Source organism: Lepus europaeus, chromosome 5 (genome assembly GCF_033115175.1).
Source record: "Lepus europaeus isolate LE1 chromosome 5, mLepTim1.pri, whole genome shotgun sequence".
Classification (NCBI taxonomy): Eukaryota; Metazoa; Chordata; class Mammalia; order Lagomorpha; family Leporidae; genus Lepus; species Lepus europaeus.
The window spans coordinates 103,135,567-103,160,419 of NC_084831.1; the positions used below are offsets into that span (position 1 = coordinate 103,135,567).

The following is a 24,853-nucleotide window of genomic DNA, read 5'->3' on the forward strand; positions in this document are numbered from 1 at the left end:
GGTGAGGCAGCTGAAGACTGCTGCTTGTCGGGGGGTCGCTGAGAGCAGCCCTCGGCAGAGCGGACGCACTCAGCTGGCGAGCGCCGCGTCTGCCAGGTTTCTTCACTTTTTTTTTTTTTTTTAAACAAGGAAGTAACTAAACATGGCCATTTTAGGTCAGCTCGTGTTGAGAGCTCTCCCAAGACGTACGTCCTCCAGTACGATTTTAAGCAAGAACTTTGGAACCTGAAGCAGGCGAGGTGTGAAGGAAAAATAATGTTTTCTCACAGGGAAACAGGTTCAAACGCAACCCTGACGCTTCCGTTTACGAGCGGGGCGGGCTTGGGTGCAAAGCGTCCCGGTTGTCCTGACGGGGACTGCGCGGCAGGCGGGGCGGGCCCGGGAGGGTTAGTCGCTGGCTCCCTCCGACTCCGACTGAGAGCGTGTGTCGGTAACGTGGAAGGGATGTTGTCTGTAAATGGGCCGGGACACCTGTTAGCGATGCCCTGAGACAGGCTGAGGCCATATCCCGTCAACAAAGAGCCCGAGCTTTACTCCCCGGAGTTGGTGGCCGTTATTTGATGACACTGAGGCGATGTGTTTACTTGTAGTGTTTAGCCGCAGGAGTGAGCTGTGACTGTCAGAAATGCCACCGGGAGCCAAGGAGCCTTGGATCTTAGTGGGGTGTTAAGGGAAGGTGCAAATATATGTGAGGAATCCCAGCGGGAGGAGGATTGCTGTTGGCTACACTGATTCAGGGTCTAAGTGATGTAGGCAGGCACGTAGGATCCAATCAGGTTCCTAGCTGGAGACCACACCTTCACCAAGCCCCGGTGTGATCTCATGCCCCCTTAGGTACCGCGCCTGAACACCTACCTGCCAATCAGACTATGTAACCACTCCCCCTTTGGGAGCAAATAAAAGGACCTGGACTGCGGTGGGCTCACTCTTTTGCTCCACCTGCCTTTGAGGCGTGGGGCCTACTGGCTTGCTGTCTGCCTTGCCTTGCTGCTGTGTTAAGCTACCTGTGGGGGCTCATGACTATAGCTTGCTCCACGTGGCTTGCTCCTGGCCTGCTCTCTGCTTGCTATGGATCCAACTTAGCTTCTAGACTTCTCTTTCTCCCCTAAATAAAGCCCTCACTCTCCTGCGCATTTCTCTCACTGAATAAAATCCTTAAAAACTTAGCATGTTAAAAAAAAAAAAAAACTTACCATGTTGTCTGGTCTATTTGAGCCAGTATTTAGAATTATTCTCTGAATATGTGGCAAGAGCCCACAGGCTTATTAATATTGAAAATTATTAGTAAGCCATCTGATATCATAAGGAGGGTGAGAAAACCAGAGCTAGAAGCTTCCCTGTGTCCAGGCAAGTAGTGGCAAAGTGGATAGGAGGGAGTAAGAGGCTTCCTTCCCTTAGTAGCAGACCAGAGTAGGGAACTCCTCTTTTCACCCACTCAGGTGACTAGGGAAGGAAGTTTTAGCAAATTGGAGGTTTTTCTATCACCAAGTTTTTATTTGGAAAGCTGTTGCAGTACCAGCAAAACAAAAACAACACTTCTTCCTCCTCCATCAAAATAACAGTAACGCCAGAAAGTATAGATTTCAGGTACAAGAGTTCTTCTCTCAACATAAGGCCACTATGTGGAAATATTTGATGGGTGTTGCACCCACCTCAATCTAAGTCGTGTATGATGAGTGTTTTAAGATTTTGAATGAACGTGAATGAAGAAAGAAATCACACAGAGAGCCAGGCACAGGTATTCCACAAATGTCATGTGTATAGAAGAAAACATTAAGGATGCTGTGCCCCTGTAGATGCAGAAGGATTGACTGGGCCTGGAGGTCTTGCTCGGTGTGAGGACTTTATTCCTTCACTGTTGAGAACATATGACTGTTAAGGGATGGCCCTTGAGTAATCCAGCAAATAGCGAAGGCAGGGACTGAGGGCTGAGGCCCAAGGTCTGACCGGTCCTTAGAGCATCCTAACGAGGTTTTTCACCCCTTTCTGACCTAGACCCTGCTTCAACTAGAGGAGACCTCATGGCCCCTCCGTACCTGGCTGGCACTGCACTCTGACCCTTCCCCCTCCATTCTCAAGCAGAGGTTCTGTGAGTACATTAGGTCCTGCAAATGCTTTGCATGGTTGCTTTCTCTGTTTTCCTGAGGTTGGTGCATAACTAGTAACATCTAGGTTCATAGGAAGAAGCTGATTTCTGACATACGTGGATGCCTTATAGCCTGGGGGCTTCATTCTCATGGAGCTCCAGTTGAGAAGGGATGGAATAGACACATTCAGTTTTTCACTTGAAAATGGATGTTTGGTCTGAACAGAAAAGCCCTTCACACTGTTCTCAGCCAAATCATATTCCTTTCCTCATCAAAACCCTGTCTAATGATGTCTTCTACAAATATTTTCTTTCTTAAAACCCATGATTCCAACCTAGACCCTCTGCAGAGGTGGCTGGTGGATGGGGTGACAAAGGTGAGAGGATCTGGTTCAAATCATAGCTCTGCTGCTAGTCAACTGCATGACCTGGGGCAATTTATAAGCTTAAATTCGTGTTTGTAAAATGGAGATTAAAAGAGACAAAGCACTTAGTTCAAGCCTGATACATAGAAGGCTGGTTCAATTATCTAGTATTATGTAACAAGCCACTTTTAAAATTTAGTGGCTGGAAACAGCAATCATTTATTTGTTCTTGATTTTGCAGCTGGGGGAGGGCTTTGCAGGGATGATGTGTCACTGCTCCATGAGGTGTTGACTGGCCTTGATGGGAGTGAAGGGTCCAAGGTGGTCACACCATCGAGGGCCTCAGTGCTGGCTGCCAGCTAGGATGCTCTATTGCCCTCCACGTGTCCTCTCACAATGCAGCCATCTAGCCTGAGATTCTTTACGCAGGAGCTGACTTCCAAGAGCAGAAGTAGAAACTACCAGCTCTCTTTAAGGTATGGGCCCAGAACTGGCAGAGCAACACTTCTGTTATATTCTTTTGATTGAAGCAAGGGACATGATTCAGGGGAAAGAGACCTAGACCCCCAACTCTTGATGGAAAAAGCATCGTGCCCAAAGATGGGAGCTATCTTTTGTAGATTCCATTACAAAATGCCTTCAATATCTTACTTGTTGTAAGAATGGAAACAAAGATAAGGGAACCTCAGTCCTCCCTTTCTGTTCCAGTTTCTTCAGTACCATCTCAGGCCGCAGGTCTTAGGGCTCTGTGTTTAACTAGCTGTGCTTGTATTTCTGGTTGCTGCTTTGTGAGGCCTGTGCACTCTTGTTACCCTTCCTTATACTAGAAAGCCCACAGAGGAAGAGAGCAAGTCATCTCCAGTATTTCTCAACACTCAGCACTGAAGAGGTGAATTCAGTTCTGTCATAGACTGTCTAGGGCAAAGGACAGTGTCAGAAACCCCTGTGGAAGAGAATGTGGTTATGGACAGAGAAGGAAGAATCTTAGGGTCCTGACATTTCAGTCAGGCTGAAAGATTCTAATTTTCACAATGTTTTCCCATATAGAAAGGCTTAAACAGATGGGTTTTTATGCAGAGAGGATCCACACGTTTATTTAGATTAGTTCAAACCAGACATTGTGTTGAAGCTCCTTAAGAATTGTCTCGCCACAGGCAGGCTTCCTGGAGGCACTGAAAAGAGAGGATCTGTTGTGGCCATAACAGCAAACAGCCAGGGCACATGTAGGACACTGAGACAGTCCCTCTTCATGGGGCCTGGGTCCCATGCTATGGATTCACCACTTACCCTGCTTCATTGCTGGGCACTGGCCATGAGAGGGGGAAGAGGGCAACTAACACTAACACAACACAGCGTGAACACAGAGAAGGGGAAGCGGGTACGAAGAGAACTGTCTCCGCAAGCCAGCTGGCAAAGAGAGCTCTCCCATGCAGTCTGCACTTCTAACGCTTCCCTTAGTGTTTTCGTTTGCTATCTATCAATGAGAGGCTTAAACAAATGGTTTGTGGGATTGAACTCATTCTCAACTTTCATCAACCAGGAACTGCAAGACATAGGGGACATTGGGAACTAATTCTTTTTAATTTTCTCATGAGCTTTGTATACAGTATTTCTGCTATGAATGATTTAGAAGTTGAAGGAGCTGTCAAGAGCTGAGTAATGATTTGAGTCTGAATGATGATCTGAGTTACCCTTCGCCAGTCATGTGCTGCCTGGAAACTATATATCCAAATATTTATTATTGATATCCAGTAAAAATGGTGATTTCTTCTCTTGGATGAGAAGGTATGCATAAACTTCAAAGTGAAACAGTAGCAAACTAATCTGTGTCTTATCATGCTTATGATCCTGAGGTGGGAGCAGTTGATTGACAGAAACACCCTCCTCTGTCCTTACCCTCCCTGCTGCCCCGTGGTGGGGTGACTCTTGTCAGTTCCTCCACTTTTCAGCTGTTTCCGTGGCATCCTTTCTTGCAGTAACTGTCCAACTCCCTCCCACAGTACCTCTCGTGAGGTAGCTGCTATCACTCTTCATATCTATCACAAGCCCAAGGAGTACAAACATATAAAGGATGTGACAAACATAGACTTCATCTATGATAAACCCCCTTCAGGGATGATAATATTAGCTTTTTTAAAAATGACTAGAAAAAAGTAGTCACCGGTGGGTACCTGATAGAAAGGCTCAGAATAGACATCTGTCCCAGAGTCGACAACATTAGCTATAAACGTGAACTGATCCATTGAGACACCCCATCTCTCTTCTTACCTTTTAGAGAGCACCATGTCCTCTTGGGTAGCTTCAGTGAGGAGCTGCAAGAATTAAATCATTTCTTAATGTTAACATCTCAGAAATCTCTGGGAAACCTCAGAGCACTGGGAAGGAATATTCTCTTTCAGGGCTTTGGAGAGTTATGGTACTAGCTAGGGGAGCTATACAGAGAGAAGAATGGGATGTGTAAATTCATGAACAGACATTTAGACAGTGCCCATCAAGGCTTGCCTCTTGGGGGAACACAGGTAATGAGACACTTCCTGCCCTCACACTGCATACTGTTTAATGGGGAAAGAGACCTGAAACTAGGTCATTAAGAAGCAACAAGCTAAATGCAGTTAAGGAGATTTGAATAAGGTAACAGGACTGCACAGATGAATGAATATTCTAAAAGGGATGGAGCTTGTGCAGTATTACCTTTAAGCAAAGCAAAGGGGAAAGTTAAATAAAGCCTAACAAACAGCTGCAGCTTTCCTAGACTGAGTCAGAAGATAACGTAGTATAAAGGGACATGATCTGAGTGGAGGACCAGGAGATACAGGCTCCTTCCCAACATAGTACCAGCTCCTCGTGTGCCAACACTGGAGATCTTGAGTAAACCAGTTCCTGCCTTTGCTTTGTGTTTCTCCTCTGCAAAATGGAAATGTTGATTCTGTATTACAGAAGTGTGAAGGAGAGGAACGAGACAGGGGACAACAAACGGCTCCTCAGTCGCGTCTCGATGATGGCAGTGAAAGAGGGCCTGGAGAGGGAGACCCCTTTCGACCTGGGCTTGTATCTTTGGTCCCTCCTGACTTTTCCAGCCTTAGATGATTAGCACCCTGAGGCAACAGTTGTCCTCCTGCCCTTACCTTTCACATCTACCCGACAGTCCACAGATGCCTCCCCCAGGGCATTAACTGCCTTGCAGGTGTAGATGCCTCCATCAAAGGGACCAGGCTTGCGGATTTCTAGGGAGCAGACTCCCAGGTGACTGAGAGCTCTGTACTTGGGATTGCCTTGGATATCCATCTTGTTCTTCAACCAGATGATCTTGGGCTTAAAGACAAAAGAACAGCAGCAGCAGGGCTTGCAGTAAGAACAAATTACTCTTTGAGTTTTCAGTCTCTCTCTTTTAAGGATTTACTTATTTATTTGAAAGAGTGACAAAGAGGGCAAGGGAAGGGGGAGTTGATTGATTCCCTGTATACTGCTTTGCTCCCCAAATGCTCTCAAAAGCTAGCGTTAGGGCAGGCCAAAGCCAGGAACCAGAACTCCATCTGGATCTCCTGCATGGGTGGCAGGAACTCAAGTACTTGGGCCATTGTCTGTCACCTCCCAGGTACATTAGCAGGAAACCGGGACAAAAGTGTGGAGTATCTGGGACTTAAACTGCACATTGATGTGGAAAACCAGGGTCCCAGGCAGAGCTAAATCTGCTACGCCCTATAAAGTTTAGAAATAATGGCAGAAAGCAGCAGAGGATGGTCCAAGTCCTTGGATTCCTGCACTCATGTAGGAGACCCAGAAGCAGCTCCTGGTTTCTGGCTTGGCCTGGCCCAGCCCGGCTGATGCTCCCATTTGGGGAGTGAACTAGCGGATGGAAGACCCCCACCCAACTGTGCCTGTCAAATAAATAAATCTTTAAAAAAAAATGGCTTTCTGGAAGGCTCCCTATCCTTTATGTTGTGGGATTGGGGTTCCCTTTCCAGTGCCTCCAACATCCCCCAACCTCCTTTTCTTGATTGAAAAGGACACCTGGCACCTTGCCTTCATTGAACATCCCTGGTGAGAAGAAAAGTGGAAACTTCTGTTCCGTATTGCCTAAGCAGCCTTTCATGGATCATAAGCACTAGGGACAGGGGCTCCGCTTTTTTCATATTTGTACTGTGAATCATTCATAATCTATTCCCACTGTCAGCTTATCTTTGCTCCTGTCCCCTCCAGGTAGAAAGTAGTTTCCAGAGTGTGCAGTCTGGCCCAGGAGTCATAACCCAAAAGATGCTTGTTAAAGATTGTTAATGGTGTTTTATGCCACATATAGAGTGCAGTGACTAGATTGTAAATGTACAGAGAGCCTTGCTCAGGGTACAATCAGAGGCTCAACTCTAAGCAGCCTGCATGTGCATGGCCCTGAACAGTTGGATGGGTCAGAAACCCATAGGACTCTGTCATTCCTACCAGATAAACAACTTGAAGCTCACACTCAGTTGCTAGCATATCAGTAAGTGACATTTTCATATATAAGGAACAGACACCAAAAGGAAACATCATTTGCATCAGTCTGTCTCGGACTACAAGGACTCTAACTGTTCATAAATAATATGGTGAGGAGGAAGACAGATGTGGTGATGGTAACAGATGCTGCATTAGAACTCTCTGTGACATAGCGAAGGTAAGGCAGAATAGGAGCAGGCAGCAGCTCCGTACCACCACTCCCCAGAACTCCATACTCACCCTGGGAGAGGCACGGACACAGCAGAAGAGCTGGGTGTCATAGCCTGTGATTGTAGTGCAGTCTGCCAGGGGCTGCGTAAACTTGGGGGCTTCAGAGAAGTCATGCTGGGCAAACCCCTTGCTCTTGTAAACAGTAGCTGCAGGCACCAAGAGGGGACATGATGTAGCACTGAGATGCCTCATCTTTCTTCAACCCCTTATCCCCAAGTCTTCCTAGGTACTGGCCTCTGTGCCTTCCTTACCTGCTTTCTGGATGTGGGCAAGGTCAGCAGTGATGGGGGCTGTCTCACTGAGTCCACACTGGTTTTCAGCAAAGACACGAAAGGCATAGGAATTGCCCACAATGAGGTTGGAGACAATGCAGCTTGTGCGATGATAACGCTCCAGCACTGTGAACCACAGCTGTGGGGTCCCATAAAGAGCCAGGAATGAGATGGCTATCTTGTGACCTCACCCCACATGGAGCTAGGAGAGGCTTCTTCCAGAAGTCCCTGTTCCTCCCTCCCTCCCTGTTTCCCTCCCTCCCTCCCAGCTGGGCCTCACCCCTGATTTTGTATCAGCCTTCTGCACCGTGTATCCCAGGAGTACTGTGTTGCCTGTGTCTTGGGGAGGTGTCCATTCCAGGGTGGCGTTGAGACCCCAAACATCTACCAGCTTAATACTCTGAGGAGGGCCTGGCCTCTCTGAAAGGGCAAAGCCATGGTAGTGGACACAGTACAACCCACATGCACTGAAATGACTTCACTAGTGTTCCCTGGTCTCTCTCACACCTCCCCAGCCTACCCCTCCCCTTGCCCACCATTGTGTCCCAGGCTTGGGGTGGGGCTGTCACCCAGCTTGCCCAGCTGTCTGAGACAGCTCTTCAGCATGGACCATCCCATCTCCCATACCCCCCAGAGTACCGATGACCAGGATATCAATGGTGGCTGTGGCCTCCAGCCCTCCCAGCTGCACACAAAGTTGATAGCGACCCGAGTCAGCACGTTGAGCCTCCCGGATGAAGAGGATAGAGTCTCGCTCCCCATTCCGCACGCTCACACGACTGGCATCCAAGGCACAGCCATTGTGAGTCCAGGTGGCTTGAGGTCTGGGCTTGCCCTGGGGAATTGGGAGAAGGTTAAGCAGCCCCAAGAAGTTTCTCAACCCTCCTTGCTATGGAGGGGTCAGATCCCTAGGCCTGCAGGGTGACTTGATGCAAATTCCTTGAGTTAGAGTTTGATGGACTGTCTAAGGGGACTTCCTTCTTGGAGCAAGTCTGAAGATCATGGGAAAGAGGATGGCTTTGTGTCTCCTGCCCTCCGAGAGTTTAGAGTGTGGACGTGGGGCTGGCACTGTGTCACACTGAGGGTTAATGTCCTGGCCTGAAGCGCCAGCATCCCATGTGGGCACCAGTTCGAGTCCTGGCTGCTTCACTTCCGATCCTTCTCTCTGCTATGGCCTGGGAAAGCAGTAGGAGATGGCCCAAGTCCTTGAGCACATGCACCCGCGTGGGAGATGCTGAAGAAGCTCCTGGCTCCTGGCTTCAGATTGGCCCAGCTCTGGCCGTTATGGCAAACTGGGGAGTGAACCAGCGGATGGAAGGCTTCTCTCTCTCTGCCTCTCCTTCTCTCTCTGTGTAACTCCAACTTTCAAATAAAATAAATAAATCTTTAGAGTGTGGACTTGCAGGGCAGAAGGGACAAAATAAATAGCTGCCCATACTTCCATGAGCCCTCCATACTGAGACCTTCCAGACCTCTGAGGATCAAAAGGCATGGATTAGCCTCACCTCATACCTTGGGGCACTCCTGACCCTACCCAAACCCACCCTCAGGAATGCAGAGTGGATAAGTCATTTGGTCTGAGATGGCTGGTGATGTGGTCCTCTCCAGTCAAGGCCAGGAAGACTGCCTCACTACCAGGACTCTCAGTACCTGTTTCCAAATCAAAACCCGAGCCTGGTCCCAGCTGTGGACCCAGCATGGGACTGATGGTAATCACCTGGAATGGGATCAGTAGGTTCACCGTGTCCCCAACCTTCCGGATATAGGTCTGCCTCAGGGCCCGAGGTAGCCAGATCTTGGGGTACTCTGAGTGATGGAAAGAAAAAAGAGATGGATATTCAGGGGAAATGGATACTGCATCCAGCTATACCCTGTGAGCCCAGGCATTGTTCACCAGAGAAAGACACTTCCTGAGGGAATAAGAAGATTGCTGTCAACATCTTTTTTTTTTTTTTAAAGATTTATTTATTTATTTGAAAGTCAGAGTTACATAGAGAGAGAAGGAGAGGCAGAGAGAAAGGTCTTCCTTTCGCTGGTTCTCTCCCCAGTTGACTGCAACAGCCAGAGCTGTGCCAATCCGAAGCTAGGAGCCAGGAGTGTCTTCTGGGTCTCTCACGCAGGTGCAGGGGCCCATGGAGTTGGGCCATCATCTACTGCTTTCCCAGGCCATAGCAGAGAGCTGGATCAGAAGTGGAGCAGCCGGGACTCAAACCAGCGCCCATATGGGATGCCAGCATTGGAGGCGGTGGCTTTATCCACTACGCCACAACACCAGCCCTGCTGTCAGCATCTTGTTGGGACTTGGGGTAACTGACCGAAGGTTCCCCTGAAGAGTCTAAAAGTCAGAAAACGAGTACAGCCTGATGCTTACCGCAATGTATATTAATTTATAACTCAACTACTGACTTTTCATCAGCAGATTTTTGTTTGTTTGTGCACAGACCAGTATAGTCTGGCCCTTCCTGGCCCTTTTATACACTTGTCCTTAATAAACTGCTTAATAAATGGCTTTTGGGGCCACTGTTGTGGCCCAGTGGGCTAAGCCAGTGTCTGCAGTGTCGGCATCCCATATGAGTGCCAGTTCAAGTCCCAGCTGCTCCTCTTTCAATCCAGCTGTCTGTTGGTGGCCTGGGAAAGCAGCAGAGGATGGCCTAAGTGATTTGGCCCCTTCACCCACATGGGAGGCCCAGAAGAAGCTCCCGGCTTCAGCTTGGCCCAGCCTGGGCTGTTGCAGCTGTTTGGGGATTCAACCAGAGGATGGATAGAAGATGTGTCTCTGTCTCTTCTCTCCCTCTGCCCCTGTAACTCTGACTTTTAAATAAATAAATAAAGACTTAAAAAAAAAAAAAACACTCTGCTTTTATCAGGGCCACTTTCATTATTAACCCTGACCTTCCACTCTGGTGCAGTATGGGACAGGAGAATGCTTTCCCTCCTGTAGGCAGAGTCAACACTGCAAAGTCCTGCAGCCACCGCTTCTACTCCCACGCCCCACCCCCACCACAGACAGCACTGATGTCATCGCAGAGGGAGCCAGGTGTCTGGGCCCCTTTGCCTGTGTGGCCATCCTGTTCCTGGGTGCCTGCATGGTGTGCTTCCAGTTGGTAGAGGATCACAGAATCTGGGAAAGATTAGGTCCACCGCTCATTTCCCCTTGATCTCCTGGGCCTGCCCTGGTGCGAAGTAGAGATGAGATGACGTTTATTGGCTTCCAGAAGGAAAGCAGGAGATGTTCTGGAAAGTGCTGAGCAGGAGGTTTGGAGAGTGACCAGGGGTGATTTTTTCCCCTCTCTGGCTGGGCTGCCACAGTGTAGATATCCCACCTGGGCTGCCTTGGGGGACTGGCTGAGATGGACAGCTTTTTCCAGCCTTCTCAGGGCAGCTGTCCCCTCCTTTTCCAGGCAGAGACAGCCCTCTGCTGTTGTTGTCTTAAGTAGAATTTGACAGCACTTCAGCTCCCACCAGTAACCCAGACCTCCTGCCACAATTCATTCCTCACAGTTGAAAACACTCCACCCCTGGTACATTCCTGTGGCAAACAGCATGACTGCTTGCAAGTGGATTCCAAACTGTGTGATAACATACATTTCCCTGAGCAGACATTCCTGAACATTTGCCCCATCAGTATGTTTACTATTTGAATGTGTTCATTATTAAAACATAACTTTAATAGATGAAATTTAAAATAAACAGAGGTTCTCCTCTGCTCTTCCTACACGTCCATCTCTAGACCACTGTCCCCCCACTATCGTCTCAAGGTCACTTGTCCTTTGTAGATGAAGATAAATACAAACAGACAGTGCATGCTGTCGTTTTGTTTGCCCAGTCGGCCTCATTGCTGTGTGGCTCGTGTTTTCACCTTGGCAGTGCCAGTCTTAGTCTGCAGCTAAGAGAACGACCCGGTTGGGACTGAGGGTACTCTGAGCCCCGGACCTCTCTGTCAGGCCTGGGGCCTGAGCACATCAGAAGAACAGGGTGGGGGTGGCGCCCCAGGCATCTGGGCGCCTCTGCTCCTATTGCCCTCTGTTGGACTTTGGCAATTTGGGGGCAGGGCATGAAGAACAGAAGAAGTGTTTGTGATGTGTTCCTCTCCTGTGGCCATCCTGGCAAGCAGCCAAGGAGTTGAAACCAGCCGGATATGAGAGTTTTTTGGAAAAAAAAAAAAAAAAAGGGAGGGGGGACTGTAATGGGAAAGGAGGGTCAAAACCTCATCTTGTTGGGCTTGGTTCCCCACTGCTGGGTGAGGAAATAACCCCTTCCACTTGGCGGGGGAGGGCTGCAGAGAAGGTGACCTGCTGTCCCCTGTGCCGCCTACAGATTGTCAGAGCCATGAAGGGCCTTTGTGAGCACCCAAGCAAAAAGAGGGATAGAAGTAGCAGAGTTCAGAGGAAGGGATTTACTGGACATCTCCCAGCTGGTTGTGAAGCTGTGCCTGGCACCCAAGATCCTGCCTTCCATCTTGGACTGTATTTGAAGGGCTCATTCTCTGAGCATGGCCTGTTGTCCATTTACCTGCCCAGGGCTGGGCACCATAGGGCTCTGATAGAGACCTTGCCTGGAGGGAGGAAGCAACAAAGGAGAGGCAGGGATCTACCCAAGGACTGCAGAGGGCTGAGGTGAACAAAAGGGCCCCAGGCCCCAGATCTCCAGGGCGCCGAGCAGGGCAGACAGAGGGGCAGGCTGTGGCCCTCCCTGGGGGACTCCTGCCCAGCTCTCTTGGTCACCAGCATATCCCTGCTCTTGAGGACAGGTAGGTGAGGACTGCACGCTCAGCTGAGGACGGCATGAGGCTGATGCAGCAGCAGAAGGGGGCCTGACAGTTCCAGATGCTGTCAGCAGCAGCTCCCAGCTCAGCCCAGGCAGCAATCTGACCCTTTGCTGAGACTGTAAGCTCCAGGGCTCATTTGAGGATTCTCTTTTCACACATCCCAGGCAAACGAGGTGTAAATTGTACTGACCTTGGGGAGGAATGGCTTCCCCTGCTGCCCAAGGTCTTTCTCCTCCACAGATGCCAAGAGGGATGGGACCCAAAACCTAGAGCCCTGTAGCAGAGCCCCAGTTTTCTCAACCCGGCCTGTGATAGCCAATTTGGTTTTCCCTTCAGTCTTGGGGGAAAAGCACTGTGAAAAGTCCTTTGAGAGTCAGTGGCTTCTCAGCTATTTTGCTCTCAGCTCTATGGATCTCTCAGAGTGCTGTCTAGTTCTTTCTCAAAAATTGTCACAAGAGGATAGGGCAAGCTTTTGGCACAGTAGGTAAGATACCTCTTGGGATCCCCATGTCCCATATTGGGGTACCTGGTTCAAGTCCAAGCTCTGCTCCCTGCTGATGTGCACCCAGGGGGGCAGCAGGTGATGGCTCAAGTGGTTGAGTCCCTGCCACCCATGTGGGAGACCCAGATCGAATTTCTGGGTCTGGCTTTGGCCTGGGCCAGCCCAAGCTGTTGTGGTCATTTGGGAAGTGAACCAGTGGATTGGAGCGTTCTCTTTCTGTGTGTATGTGTGCGTGTGTCTGCCTCTCAAATAAGCAGAAAAACCTAAATTATTAGAGGAGACTAAAGTTCAAAGTTTTTGACTTCTCCAGATTAGAAAATTCCTCCTAGTATCAACCCTAGTTTTATGCTGTTGGAAGTTTATGCTCATTTTTTCATTCTATTTTCATGGGAAATAATTCACATCCTCTTAGAATTTCTCTTCACCCATTTAGAGACTTTGCTCCAGTAATTTCCCAAGAGCTATAGAGTTCAGACCAACATTGTTAGACACATCTCACAAAGTGAAGAAACAAGTGGAGGAGTGAAGAAGTCTGTGTGTAGGTTTGTGTATGTGTGTGTTTATATGACTGTATGCATATGTATGTAAGTTTGTGTGTTTATGAATGTGTGTGTATAAATGTGCATGACTGTGTGAATTTGTGTGGTTGAGTGTGCACACATATGTGCCTCTGTGAGTGAGTGGTTGCCCCAAAAGGGGTAAATACATTAGGCCAGCTAAAGCTTTGAAACTAACTAGAAATTTCCAAGGATCCAATAAGTACTGGCATTTCTTGTAGAAACATTAACAGATGCTTAGGATGTGGCCTTGGCCTGTCTGGAGGACCATGATGGGAAAGAAGTGTGATGCCCTCAGAATTACTTTGTGGAAGACAAGAAGTCACTTCCTTGAAGACCATGAAACTGACAGGCACTACCTCTTTGAGAAAAAGATTCTGAGACCTTATCACAGTCTTCCTCTGCTTGATGGGCAGCCGAGGGGGGAAGGTGGTTAGCCCTGATTTCCTGTCACTCTCTAATACTGCTCCAGTCCTAATTCCTGGTCATTTCAACACTCATCCCTCCAATCCCTGCAGGGCCTTTCACATCCTATGGTCATCTCTATACCAGGAACTGCAACTCCTCTGTGATCTGCATTGCGAGCATCCCATCGCCTCCTCATCACCTCTGTGACACAGATGGTTAATGCCCACCAAAATTCTGTTATCCCTTCCATGGTGTAGTTAGCTATGAGAAGCAGCTGCCCAGCCAGGGATGTTTCCAGCCCCTTTGCTGTATGACCAGGAATCTAGTTCTTGCCAATACAATGTGAGTGGAAATGGTGAGAATCACTTCTGGGCCAAGAAGTGAATTTTTTATTTCAGTCTTCTGCTAGCTGTATGCATATAATCCTAGGAACCCTAAGGAATGGCAGAGCCACAAGATGAAAGAGGCCCAAGTCCCTGAATGACTGCCTGGAGGAGAACTATCTGCTGAATAAGAAAACTTGTTTTTCAGTTATTATGCTAATAAGAATAAACATCTACTGTTTCTATTTGCTTCAACTATTCCATATGCAATCTCTGTCCCTTTAGCTCATGTCCTCTGATGCTCCCACATTAGCAATTTTTCAGCACTATTGAGATCTGTGATCCATTTTCCTAATACCCTTTCACTCTCTAGCACTTTCTTCCTCACCAACTTGGGATTCCTTGATCTGTATTATGGTCTCCTGTCTTACACACTCACTTAAACCCCTAATCCTTTTTCCTCTGCATTATATGTCTTGACCATAACAAGCCCTGATTAAAGAATCTTTCCACCCAATTAGTGCCTCTGTTCACACAGAATAACATGCTGCAGAAAGTACAAATTTATGCTTTCTGTAACTTTATGGCCAGTAACAGTGACCACTATATCCAAAAAGACCCTGGAAATTCCATTAGACATCCCTGTCCATGCCATCTCCTATTTTCCTGGGTGACTACTGTATACCTTCTTCTTCTCAAGCCTCCAAACCTTCTCCATCATTCTCATATTCAGATATTGGTCTTGCTAGTGTCTAGGGCCTACCCACAATCTGTTATTAACACAGTAGCCAGAGAAGTACCAATCATGTCAGTCCTTACACAGAACCCTGCCCGGGGCCGGCTCTGTGCCGTGGCAGGTGAGGCCACTGCCTGTAGTGCGGGCATCCCATGTGGGCACCAGTTTGAGTCCCAGCTGCTCTACTTCTGATCCAGCTCTCTGCTATGGCCTGGGAAAGTAGTAGAAGATGGCCCAAGTCCCTGGGCCCCTGTACCCATGTAGGAGACCAAGAGGAAGCTCCTGGCTTCAGATTGGCACAGTTCGGCCATTGCAGCCATCTAGGGGGTGAACCAGCAGATGAAAGACCTCTCTCTAAGAAAGAAAAAACAAAAACAAAAAAGAACCCTGCCCTGGCTTCCCGTATGTCTTGAAGTCAAACCAGAGTGTTCAAAGTGGCCCAGTTCTCTCTCCAACCCAAATCCTACCACTGTCTCCCTCATTGTGCTGCAGTCACAGTGACCCCAACTCATATAGCACACTCCTTCCTGGCCTTAACATTTATTCTTGCTGCATGGAAAACATTCCCTGCAAACCCTGTAGGCATTGCTCTCTCACCTCCTGTAAGTTGATGTCTTCATGGAATATGCTGTGTGAAACAGGACGTTTGCATGCTTCCTACCACCAGGAGTTTCTGTCTCCTTCCTTGCATTATTTTTGGTGTAGCGACAATCATTATCAAATACATTTGACTCAACTTACTTTTGTCGTTATCTCTGCACTAGGATAGATCCTCCAGGAGGGCAGTTATTTTTGCCCATTTTGTTCAGTTCTATAATGCAGGCATCTAGAACAGTGTCTGGTATATAATAGGCACAAAAGGAAGGAAGGAAGGAAGGAGGGAAAGAAAGAAAAGAGAGAGGGAGGGAAAAAGTTGGCTCTCAGGCATGAGATTTGACTTCCCATGGCTGGAAGAATCATTCAGATTGAAAGAGTTAGTGGGAGCAATTATGCTGAAACCACCACTGGGCTGTCCTTCCCTTGTCTCAAGGTCTCATAATCAAAATGTTGGGGTGCAGGCTGTTCTCAAGTGTCTCACTGTTTTGGAAGTTCTGTCTCCAGAACACAGTACCTCAGCACAGGACTAAGGACAGAGCCACGTAGTGGGCTTGCTTGACTAAAAGCTTATGGTTGGCCAGTTAGGGTTTATTTTGATCTTAAAAATTCATTTTTGTTTCTGGTGCCTGCTCTGTGTCCCATGCTCTCACATGCTCACTGCAGTACCTCCCTTAGTACCTGAGCTCCCTCTAAGGAAGAGGAGGAGTTGAGAGGAATGAAGTCTTGGGAGTTTTCAGGGAACTGGTCCAGGTCCACGGCACCCTGAGGGGTTTCTGGTTGGATGGGCTTTATCAGCTCTGTGAACTCTGAGAACATTTTTGGTATATTTTTCCTAGAGCAAGCATCTACAACAAAGAGTTAAGACACAGATTAAGTTCAGCTCTGCAGTTTATAGTTGAGAAAATGGAGGCCCAGGGAAGTGGATTGACTGTCATAAAGGACAGAGCTAGGATTTTAATTCATGTCTTCCTTTCCCAAGCAGCTGACAGATGTGCACACACTCAACAGAATGTCAGGCAGTGTCCTTACTGCTCACGACCTGTGGGACACCACTGGGTTGAGGTGCTGGGTTCTGGTGGCCCTAAAGCCTGCAGAGTACAGAGCAGCTCAGAGGAAGGTGAGGATCTCCAGGTTGTGTTTGTGGGCCAAGGCCAATGGCTGTCAGAAGCTGACTTCCCACAGCAGAGCACTGTGCAGCCAGAGGGGAGAAGCATGGATGAGATGAGTGTTTCCCACCCAGGGCTCTGGGGACCACCAGAGGGAATGGCAGAGTCATCCTGGCTCTTATTCTCCCTCTGCCTGTGACTACTTGGGTACAAAACTACCTTAATTACATCAGGTTCATGTGTTCACAGTAATTTCTTCTCCCCTACCCCTTCTTCAATGAGAAATTGGTCTGCCCTGCTCTTGACAGACAGCTTCTAAATACCCAGCTCCTTCCATTAGGTTGACAACGGGCAGTGAGCTTCCCTGCACAGCCCCATCTGGAGGTAGAACTCCTGGCCCTCGCCCCTGACTTGAAATATTTTCTTTCTTCACATCTTGGTATGGCCTCTCCAAAGAACTGTGGATTATCTCAGTGAACATTTTAACTACCCTACTAGGTGGATGGAATTAACCGCCATTTTACAAGGAGCGTATTGAAGCTGAGCAGTGAATTGCCTTATCCAAGGTCACAGACCTGCCAGGGGCAGCGCTGGGGACTGAGACAAGGTTTTTGCCTCCAACTCCAGTGTGTCTTTCCTCTTCCTTCTTCTCCCTCCCCTGGGAGTTCACAGGCTTCTCCTTTGTGGTCTTTGCACCCTCCATTCTCAAGACTTCAAGGCTCTGAAAGCTGGGGCTTTGTGCAGATACCTGTCTTGAAAGATTACTTCAGTCCGCGGGAGCTTCTGCTTGTTATCATGTAGGAGGGAAGAGCTCGCCTTCTGCCCTCTCTCATCTGCTGAGCCAGATGTAGAAGGGGACACACCTGCGCTTGGCTCCCAGGGCCACCCAGGTGAGCTGTTAACTACTGAGGCCTCAGCCAGGGGAAGCTGGGGGATGGGTGGCAGGGCAGCCTGGGGTGGGTCGGGGCACCAGCCGCCTCCTGGCTCGAGGATGCCTCTTTGCTGAGAGACCTCCACAGAGGGGACTCAAATGCTTCTACCAGAAGGCTCCAGCTCCTGGGGGCTCTGATTCTGGGAGGCTGGGATTTCCTAGGGGAGCTCATGGGTGCAGAGGCAAATCCTGGTGCTGTGGTATCGCTGAGGGAGAACTGAGTGTCATCAGGCCACTCTGTCGCCACAGCTCACTGATGACCCCTTCTCTGACTGCCATCGGTCACTATCTCCTCCCTTGGTCCTTTCCTGTGGCCATTAGTTTAGCAGGTCCTCTCAGTCTTGGTGACATGCATTTTTTAAAGGTTAAAATAGATTGTTTTTAGCCACTGTAAAATACCACAAACACCATTCCCTGACTTCTCAGCTAAAAACAAAAACCCAGCAGAGACACTTGAGTGCCAGCAAGACTCCACCGAGCAGCAGCAGGGCGGGGCACAAGGAGTGAGTCCCCCAACCCTCAGAACTAATCCCACACAGTCAGTGAGCCCTGAGAAAACCTAGCGAGGTGCGGTCAGACTGGCACGGCTGTCTTCTCCCTCCACCCCGGCCTCCCCACCCTCACCTTCACCTTCTATCAGGGGCAGGAGCTGGGCCACGGGGCTGCCAACCTCCCGTCCAGGTGAAGCCTGGGTGCCGTCAGCATCTGCTGGGTTGACGTCTTCCACCTTCAGCTTGGATTCTGAGGCCACCTCCGGAGCTGTGGGTCCCTCCATACTGGGCCTACCCCAAGGCGTGTCTCCAGCTGCAGATTTTCACTGTTGCTGCTGAGCACCTGCTGCCCAGGCTGGCCTCCCTGGGGTCCCAGCCACAGATTACGTAACTGGGCTGGCCTTTCTTCACCAAGCTCCTCCCAGCAGAGGACTGAAGTAGGGGCTCAGGATGAGGTGGGGGGGATCAGAGAGCAGCTCAGAATAGCCACAGGAGGAGGGCCGAGGTGGCCCTGTTATCTTGGGAGAGAGATGACACCTCTCACAGCACGAGGGAGGGAGGGGAGTGCTTGAGCACAGACTATCCAAAAAGGCTCTCTGGCTTGTGTTGCGAGGATTGGGTGACATCTCAGCTCCTGACATCCCGCTCATCAACAGGGTGCTCCAGTCCCAAGCAACGTCTGGGATCAGCTGATTCACAGGCACATCTTTCACCGTTCTTCCACTCTGCTGTCAGTGGGTTGTGAAGGTGTGCACTGGGCCATGCCGGGGTCCCTGGCCCAGGGCAGGGCAGGTTGGCATAGGCACATTCTGTGCTCTGCAGTGAAGCCCTCTCCCCAGCTAGCTGTGTCACTCACAACACCGCAGTCTTACATCTGCCTCTTCATCTGTAAAATGGAGACAGTAATAACCATAGGGTTGTCATGAGGATTAAAAGCGGTAATCTCTGTAAAGTGCTTAGCAGAATGTGGCGGACTAAGTGCTCAATAAATGGAAGCTATTTTTAGGTCAGGCCAGCAGTTCCCCTTCGGGAAGCTGTCAATGGCTCTCTTCCTAGGAGATAAAGCACAAACAGTGAGAGGCAGAGTGGGTGGAGGGAGAGCTCAAGGCTGGAGTATGACCCTGGCCATGCCACTCACTCACTGGCTGGTGACTCCAGGCAGACCCCTACCCCGAACCATGGGTCCCTGGTCTATGAAACAAGGGATGTGATTCCATGACCATGCTGAGGACACAATGATAAAAACACAGGGAAGTAGCCAGCCTGACTGGAGGGACTAATTACATCCTAGAGTCCCTGCACAATTTCCTGGCTTACCAAACCATCATTCAATGCATGCTGTAACTCCAGCCATCCATATCTTCTGGTCTCTTATCATACTCCCACTTTCTTATCACCAGAAGCCAGCATCCCCTCTGATTATTTTACAGCAGTCTTGGGGGTCACAGCAAAGTTGAGTGGCAAGTACAGAGTCCCCATATATATTCTCCCCTGCCCCTGTATTTTTTTTTTAATGAAAAAAAATTCAGTAAAGTTGATGAATAGGTTCCTTATTCATTTTAGCTCCCAATATAGTAGTCCTTGTTAATCTCTTTGGCTAATAGAAGCCTGGCCTCTTTGGACTTTGTGTAGGTGCTGAGGTCCTGGACAGTTTGCAAATGTATTTGAACTCAGGGACCTGACTGTCGGGGCCAGCATGGCCATAAGATGGTGACTAGAGTTAACTTTGGTAGTGGTTGGTTGGTAGCAGGCTGGCCTTGTGCCATGTCAGCTAGTTTGAAGAGCTCTCTGGCTTATTTATCATGTTTGACCCACCCAAAGCCCCTAAATGTATAGTCCCCAAACCAGGGTACCCTGTTTTATACTCACATACTCTATTTTTACAGGTTTTGCTGAGAAAATTGGCCCAGGTGTTTAGTCTTAGCCTTTTGTTGCAAGGAAGATTGAAAGAAGTAAATTTAAAATGACATTCCCGGGGTCTGCCCCTCAGAATACCTAATTCAGCAGGTCTAGGGTAAGATTTAGAAATTTACCTTTTAAAAGGCAACCTAGAGCCGGCGCCGTGGCTCAACAGACTAATCCTCCGCCTTGCGGCGCCGGCACACCGGATTCTGTCCCGGTTGCCCCTCTTCCAGGCCAGCTCTCTGCTATGGCCCGGGAGTATAGTGGAGGATGGCGCAAGTGCTTGGGCCCTGCACCTGCATGGGAGACCAGGAGAAGCACCTGGCTCCTGCCTTTGGATCAGCGCGGTGCACCGGCCGCGGCAGCCATTGGAGGGTGAACCAACGGCAAAGGAAGACCTTTCTCTCTGTCTCTCTCTCTCACTGTCCACTCTGCCTGTCAAAAAAAAAAAAAAAAAAAAAAAAAGGCAACCTAGTGACTCTGGTGCAGGAACTCAGAGGACACTGTTAGGTAGAATTCCTTAAAATGAAACAAATGCCTGAGCTGATTTCCTGGGATGGGAGCTCTGCCGCAGAGGATGGCCTCTTTAGTTACAAGGGCTTCTTCAGATCAGATGCCAGGGAATGAAATGGAAATAGTACCCTAAGATGGCAGGGTGGGATGGCCAAAGACTCAAGGCAGGTGGGCAGGAACCTCTCTTAAAAAAACTATTTTGTAAAACAGAAAAGCTGTAACTCTTGGAAGGTCCCTGAATGAAATGGATGAGGAAAGCCTGTGAGTAGGAGCAGCAAGAGAAGTGGAGAGGAACGGGCCCACGGCTGAACTCCGCAGTGTTGGCCTTTCTAACTCGGCCCTGGGAACGTTGAGCTCAGGAGAGTTGCTGTGTTCAGAAGGAGGAGAGCAGCAACTAAAACCTGAAAAGGTGTATGGGGTGGTCTGCTAGACTTCCCCAGAGTAACAAGAAGAAATCTGGTCTCACAAACATCTATGGGAAGTAGACCTTTAAATTTTTTTTTTTTTTTCCGTCTACTTACTTGAAAGGCAGAGTAACAGAGAGACAGACAGAAGACAGAGAGCTATCTTCCATCTGCTGGTTCCCTCCCCAAACGCTCACAACAGCCAGCCTAGGCCAGGCCAAAGCCAGGATCCTGGAACTCCATCTGGGTCTCCCATATGGGTGGCAGGAGCACTCAAACCATCATCCCCTCCTCCCAGGATGTCTTATCGGGAAGCTGGATGGGAAGCAGAGCAGCTGGGACTTGAAGTGGCACCCCAGTATGGATGTGGGCCTTTTAAGCAGTGGCTTAATCATCGTACCACAACAGCCAATCTTAAACAGTGGCTTAACCATTGTACCACAACAACGAACCCTGGAGGTAGATCTTTATGAGCTTAAAGAACAAGAAAATTAAGAATAAAAAAAATCAGATAATTTCTGGGCAAAACAATTCGCCTTTTTTGGGGAGTTGTTTTTTCCATGATTTATCTAATACCTTTTGTACTATAAACACACAGTCCTGGTCCTTTAGCTTATTCTGTATACTTTGATTTCTGAAGCTAAAAAACTGGAAACAGCTATCATATTAACAAACTGTAGTGTAGTCATCTCACTAGGTCAGGTAGCAAAGTCTGGTCCGTTTTATTTCTAACCCAAATATTGCAAATATACAGAAAATCGCCAGTACAAAGTTAAACATATCCAGATTTATTTATACAATGCTAAAGAAATTTGAGTTTTATTTCCATTTTGTGGAATTTTAGTATGGGGTCTGGCTTTGCTGTGTAACTGACATGGATCATTGAAACTTGATTATTCCACCTCACATGCAATTTTCTGTCCCATGGGAACAGAAAACTTGAGTTTTTAGTGCACATGCAGTAGTGATCTTAATACTGCTTCACACTCTCCTAGGAAGGCAGCTGTCCACAGCTTGCAGAGGCGGTGGGGGAACCACATGCTCAGAAAAGGGGTAAGAGATGAGTGAGGGATGAACAACAGGCACATGGGGACCCTGAGCATTTCTGTGCACGAGGAAAAGGGAAGTACCACCTCCCCCCTAGAGGTCCAACCAGAGGAGAGGTGGGCAGGATCATCAGGGAACATCAAGTCAACCGACCACCACTGAGGGCATGCGGAGGATGGGGACTGGGCATATCAACAAGTCATTAACATGTACACTATACAGTTTATACATGTATATATGTACATATATATAAAGGTACAGATTAGTTTGTTATCCTATATAAACAAGGACTCTTAAAAATGTACTAGCATGAAAAAAACTGCACACAGCAAGTTGTTGAAGACAACTTCAAATTAAAGTTTATAATCATGTTGTAATGCAATGTAACCAAGAAATCAACACGATCCTAGTTCAGTTCTCCTTCAGGAGGACAAGGCTGGGCTCTGCTAGGGCAGGTTGGTGTTCCCAGAGCTGCCTGAGCTGGGCAAATTGCTGGCAGGTGGAACAGAAAGTCTGGCACCTGCTGATGCTAGCCCTCCCTGTCACTCCACCACATGGTAAATCTTAAACTTTGGTTTTGTTCAAAGGACATTTAAGTCCATGTTCACTTTCCTGAATAAGGGAAGGTGGTAGCAAAGTTGAAAAGCTGGCTCCCATCCTATTCTAGCAATTCCAAATATCCTGGCTTAAAATGAGGGTAATCGGGCCCTACTGACAACTGGAAGAGGAACTAGGCCATTTGGTAGGGATAGGGCTCTTCAGAGCTCTCCTAAGAGGAGAGATTCTCTGTGCCTGGATAGTACATAAATGACTGAAGCCAGGCCAGTTCTGTCACCCTGGAGCAGATGTGGATTGGCTCTGTGCTCCTCCCTGCATCCTGGTATGGTGACGAAGGCTGTGGGAAAACAGCTACGGTTCACAGGCTCATTGGAGGAGGTGGAGGTGGCCAGCACACTGCTAATCTTTTGGGATGAAAGGCTAGTATGGGCATGTAGGGCACCAGAGGCAAATCTAAGAGTGAGAGAGATACACACTGGAAATGCCTCTTCAGAGGCAAGTGGGAGACTCCAAGTGTCAGTTCCAGCTAATCTATTGAATCTCCTGATCTCATCCCGGAACTGCCATAAGGCTCCAAAGGTCTTTACTCTTCTAAACAGTGTTTCCATTCAATCAACAGCAAAGCTGTATCCATCTCTAGTCTCTGGTCTCACTAGAAACCCAAAGCTGCCTCAGTCCAGAGCAGGAAGGGTGAATGTTCTCCACTGGACTTAACAGCCCAGACCACTTTGGACAGTCTGATATATCCAACCTCTGTCTTACATGCCAAATTCCACTGTCAAAATCTCCACAAGTAATCTCTTTGCTACCATCAAGCCTGGGAGTTTACACAATGATAGGCTATGTTGTATCTTCAAGGATAACTAACTCTCCTGCTCTGAGCAGAACAAATTAGGAAGCTGTTTTTTCCAGAAGTTGTCACAAACATAGGCTGCTTTACTCTGGCTGAAGGCCTATATCTGTGAGTGATTCAGGGTTCTACAGGAAGTCCGCTGGCCATACAGGGACCAAGCTCAGCTTGCTGGCAGTTCTACCAGCAAAGCCAACCAGCCCGTGTGGAAACAGGGCTGGGGAAGGGACCACACATCTTCATTCTTCACAGCAACCCTCCACAAGGAGCAGAGGGTGGTTCCTAGACCCCTTCAGCCATGAAAAAAAGAGAATGAAACATTCCACTTACCCAGGTGGCAAAAAGGTGCTAAATGGCGCTCTGACTGATGTGCCACTAACCCCTGCCCTACAGAGTGGCACATCATCTCTCAGAAAGCAGCTCTGGCTCTGAGCGCCCAGCTAGTGTAAAGATGTCAAGAGTCTGGCACCGCTCTTGACACACAGGGGCCTTGCATGGTTTTCTCAATTTTGGTTCCCTGGCTCCTTCACAAGAACGCTGTGGGGTTCAAATGACGTAATTCAAGTGAAAGTGCTCTGAAAATTGCCAAGTTCCATGGAAATGCCAGATATCATCATAAGCAAAGAAGAACATTAAATTTCCTAGATCTTAGCACTACCAAGCGGATGACCATACCAGCACTTCTACTCACAGTGGTTGTGTGCTGGTGGAAAAGGTGTGCATTAACAGGTCTTTTCTGGGCATCAAATTCAGTTCGGGCAAGAAGTGAGTGTGGGACAAAGGCTGACCACATTGTGATGATTTGTGAGCTGGCACATCTTTGGAACTAATTTTAAAAGTTTGCAAAGTGAATGAGCTAAAAATCTAGTGTGCTCTAGCCCTAACAAATACTCTTTCTCTTCACAAAAACTGCCCTAATTGTACTTTCTAACTGGAGCTCCCTGACTCACTGCATTTTACTGCATTTCTGTCTTTCAAATTCTCATTCTGCTCCCTCCCCCACATCCCTGATGCTGTTCATCCATTCTGGGGAGGAAAGAACTCAACCATCTGCTCACGCATTCTGACATAAGTTAATTTGGCACATTTACTTTTTACTGACTTTCTAGCCACAAAATTAACTAGCAGCAAAGTAGTATCTACCAAAGAATGTCCCAATCATCATTATTGGGAGAAACTGTGACCAGCACAGTAGGTACATTAAGACTGAAAACTTACCATGCTATATTCCTGTATAGCAAATATTCAAGCTGTATTGCAACAGATATTTCAGCTTTCCACTATATGGCCACCTCCAAATCTACCCAACTGCCTTCTATAACATTTAATTTGGAGAAATGTAAATGGAAAATTTCCTTAAATTGAAAATACGAATCTAATGTATCACACAAAGCATCTTCTAGCCTGGAAGTGTGTTTTCAGCCAAAAGTCTTGTGCCAACAAATAACTTGGCAAAGCTGAGGGAAAAGGGGTGAGAAGGAGAGCCTGGTAATAACATTTTTATTATTTTTTTTTAGAAAAAGTCTGTAAATCTGAAAATATCTAAAGTCCTGGCTCCATGTTCAACAGCAATCCAAAAGGAAGCAGAGAAGCAGCCACTGCAGTGATTCAACAATGAGCCGACACAACAGGCAAGAGGAGAAATGGAAGACTGCAATTCAGTCCTTGGGGCTGCACTGTGCACTCAACAATCCGCTCTGCCGAGATCGTCCAGCCTGGGCAGACCTCCAGGCAAG

General features: G+C 48.2%; 1 protein-coding gene and 1 long non-coding RNA gene across 2 annotated transcripts; one reads left to right on the forward strand and one right to left on the reverse strand.

Moving 5' to 3' along the window:
- On the forward strand, positions 1-24,832 carry LOC133760021 (uncharacterized). Its single transcript, XR_009865952.1, has 3 exons — positions 1-239; positions 1,996-2,089; positions 24,635-24,832. It is a non-coding gene; the product is annotated as an uncharacterized LOC133760021 (long non-coding RNA).
- MYBPHL (myosin binding protein H like) lies at positions 5,503-18,127 on the reverse strand. The gene is made up of 7 exons (XM_062191895.1): positions 17,983-18,127; positions 9,142-9,230; positions 8,064-8,259; positions 7,705-7,844; positions 7,404-7,563; positions 7,162-7,298; positions 5,503-5,763 (listed from the first exon to the last, which is right to left on the reverse strand). The coding sequence occupies exons 1-7, from the start codon at positions 18,125-18,127 to the stop codon at positions 5,539-5,541; spliced, it is 1,092 nt and encodes a 363-aa protein (XP_062047879.1). The 3' UTR covers positions 5,503-5,538.
- Positions 24,833-24,853: the final 21 nt, after the last annotated feature.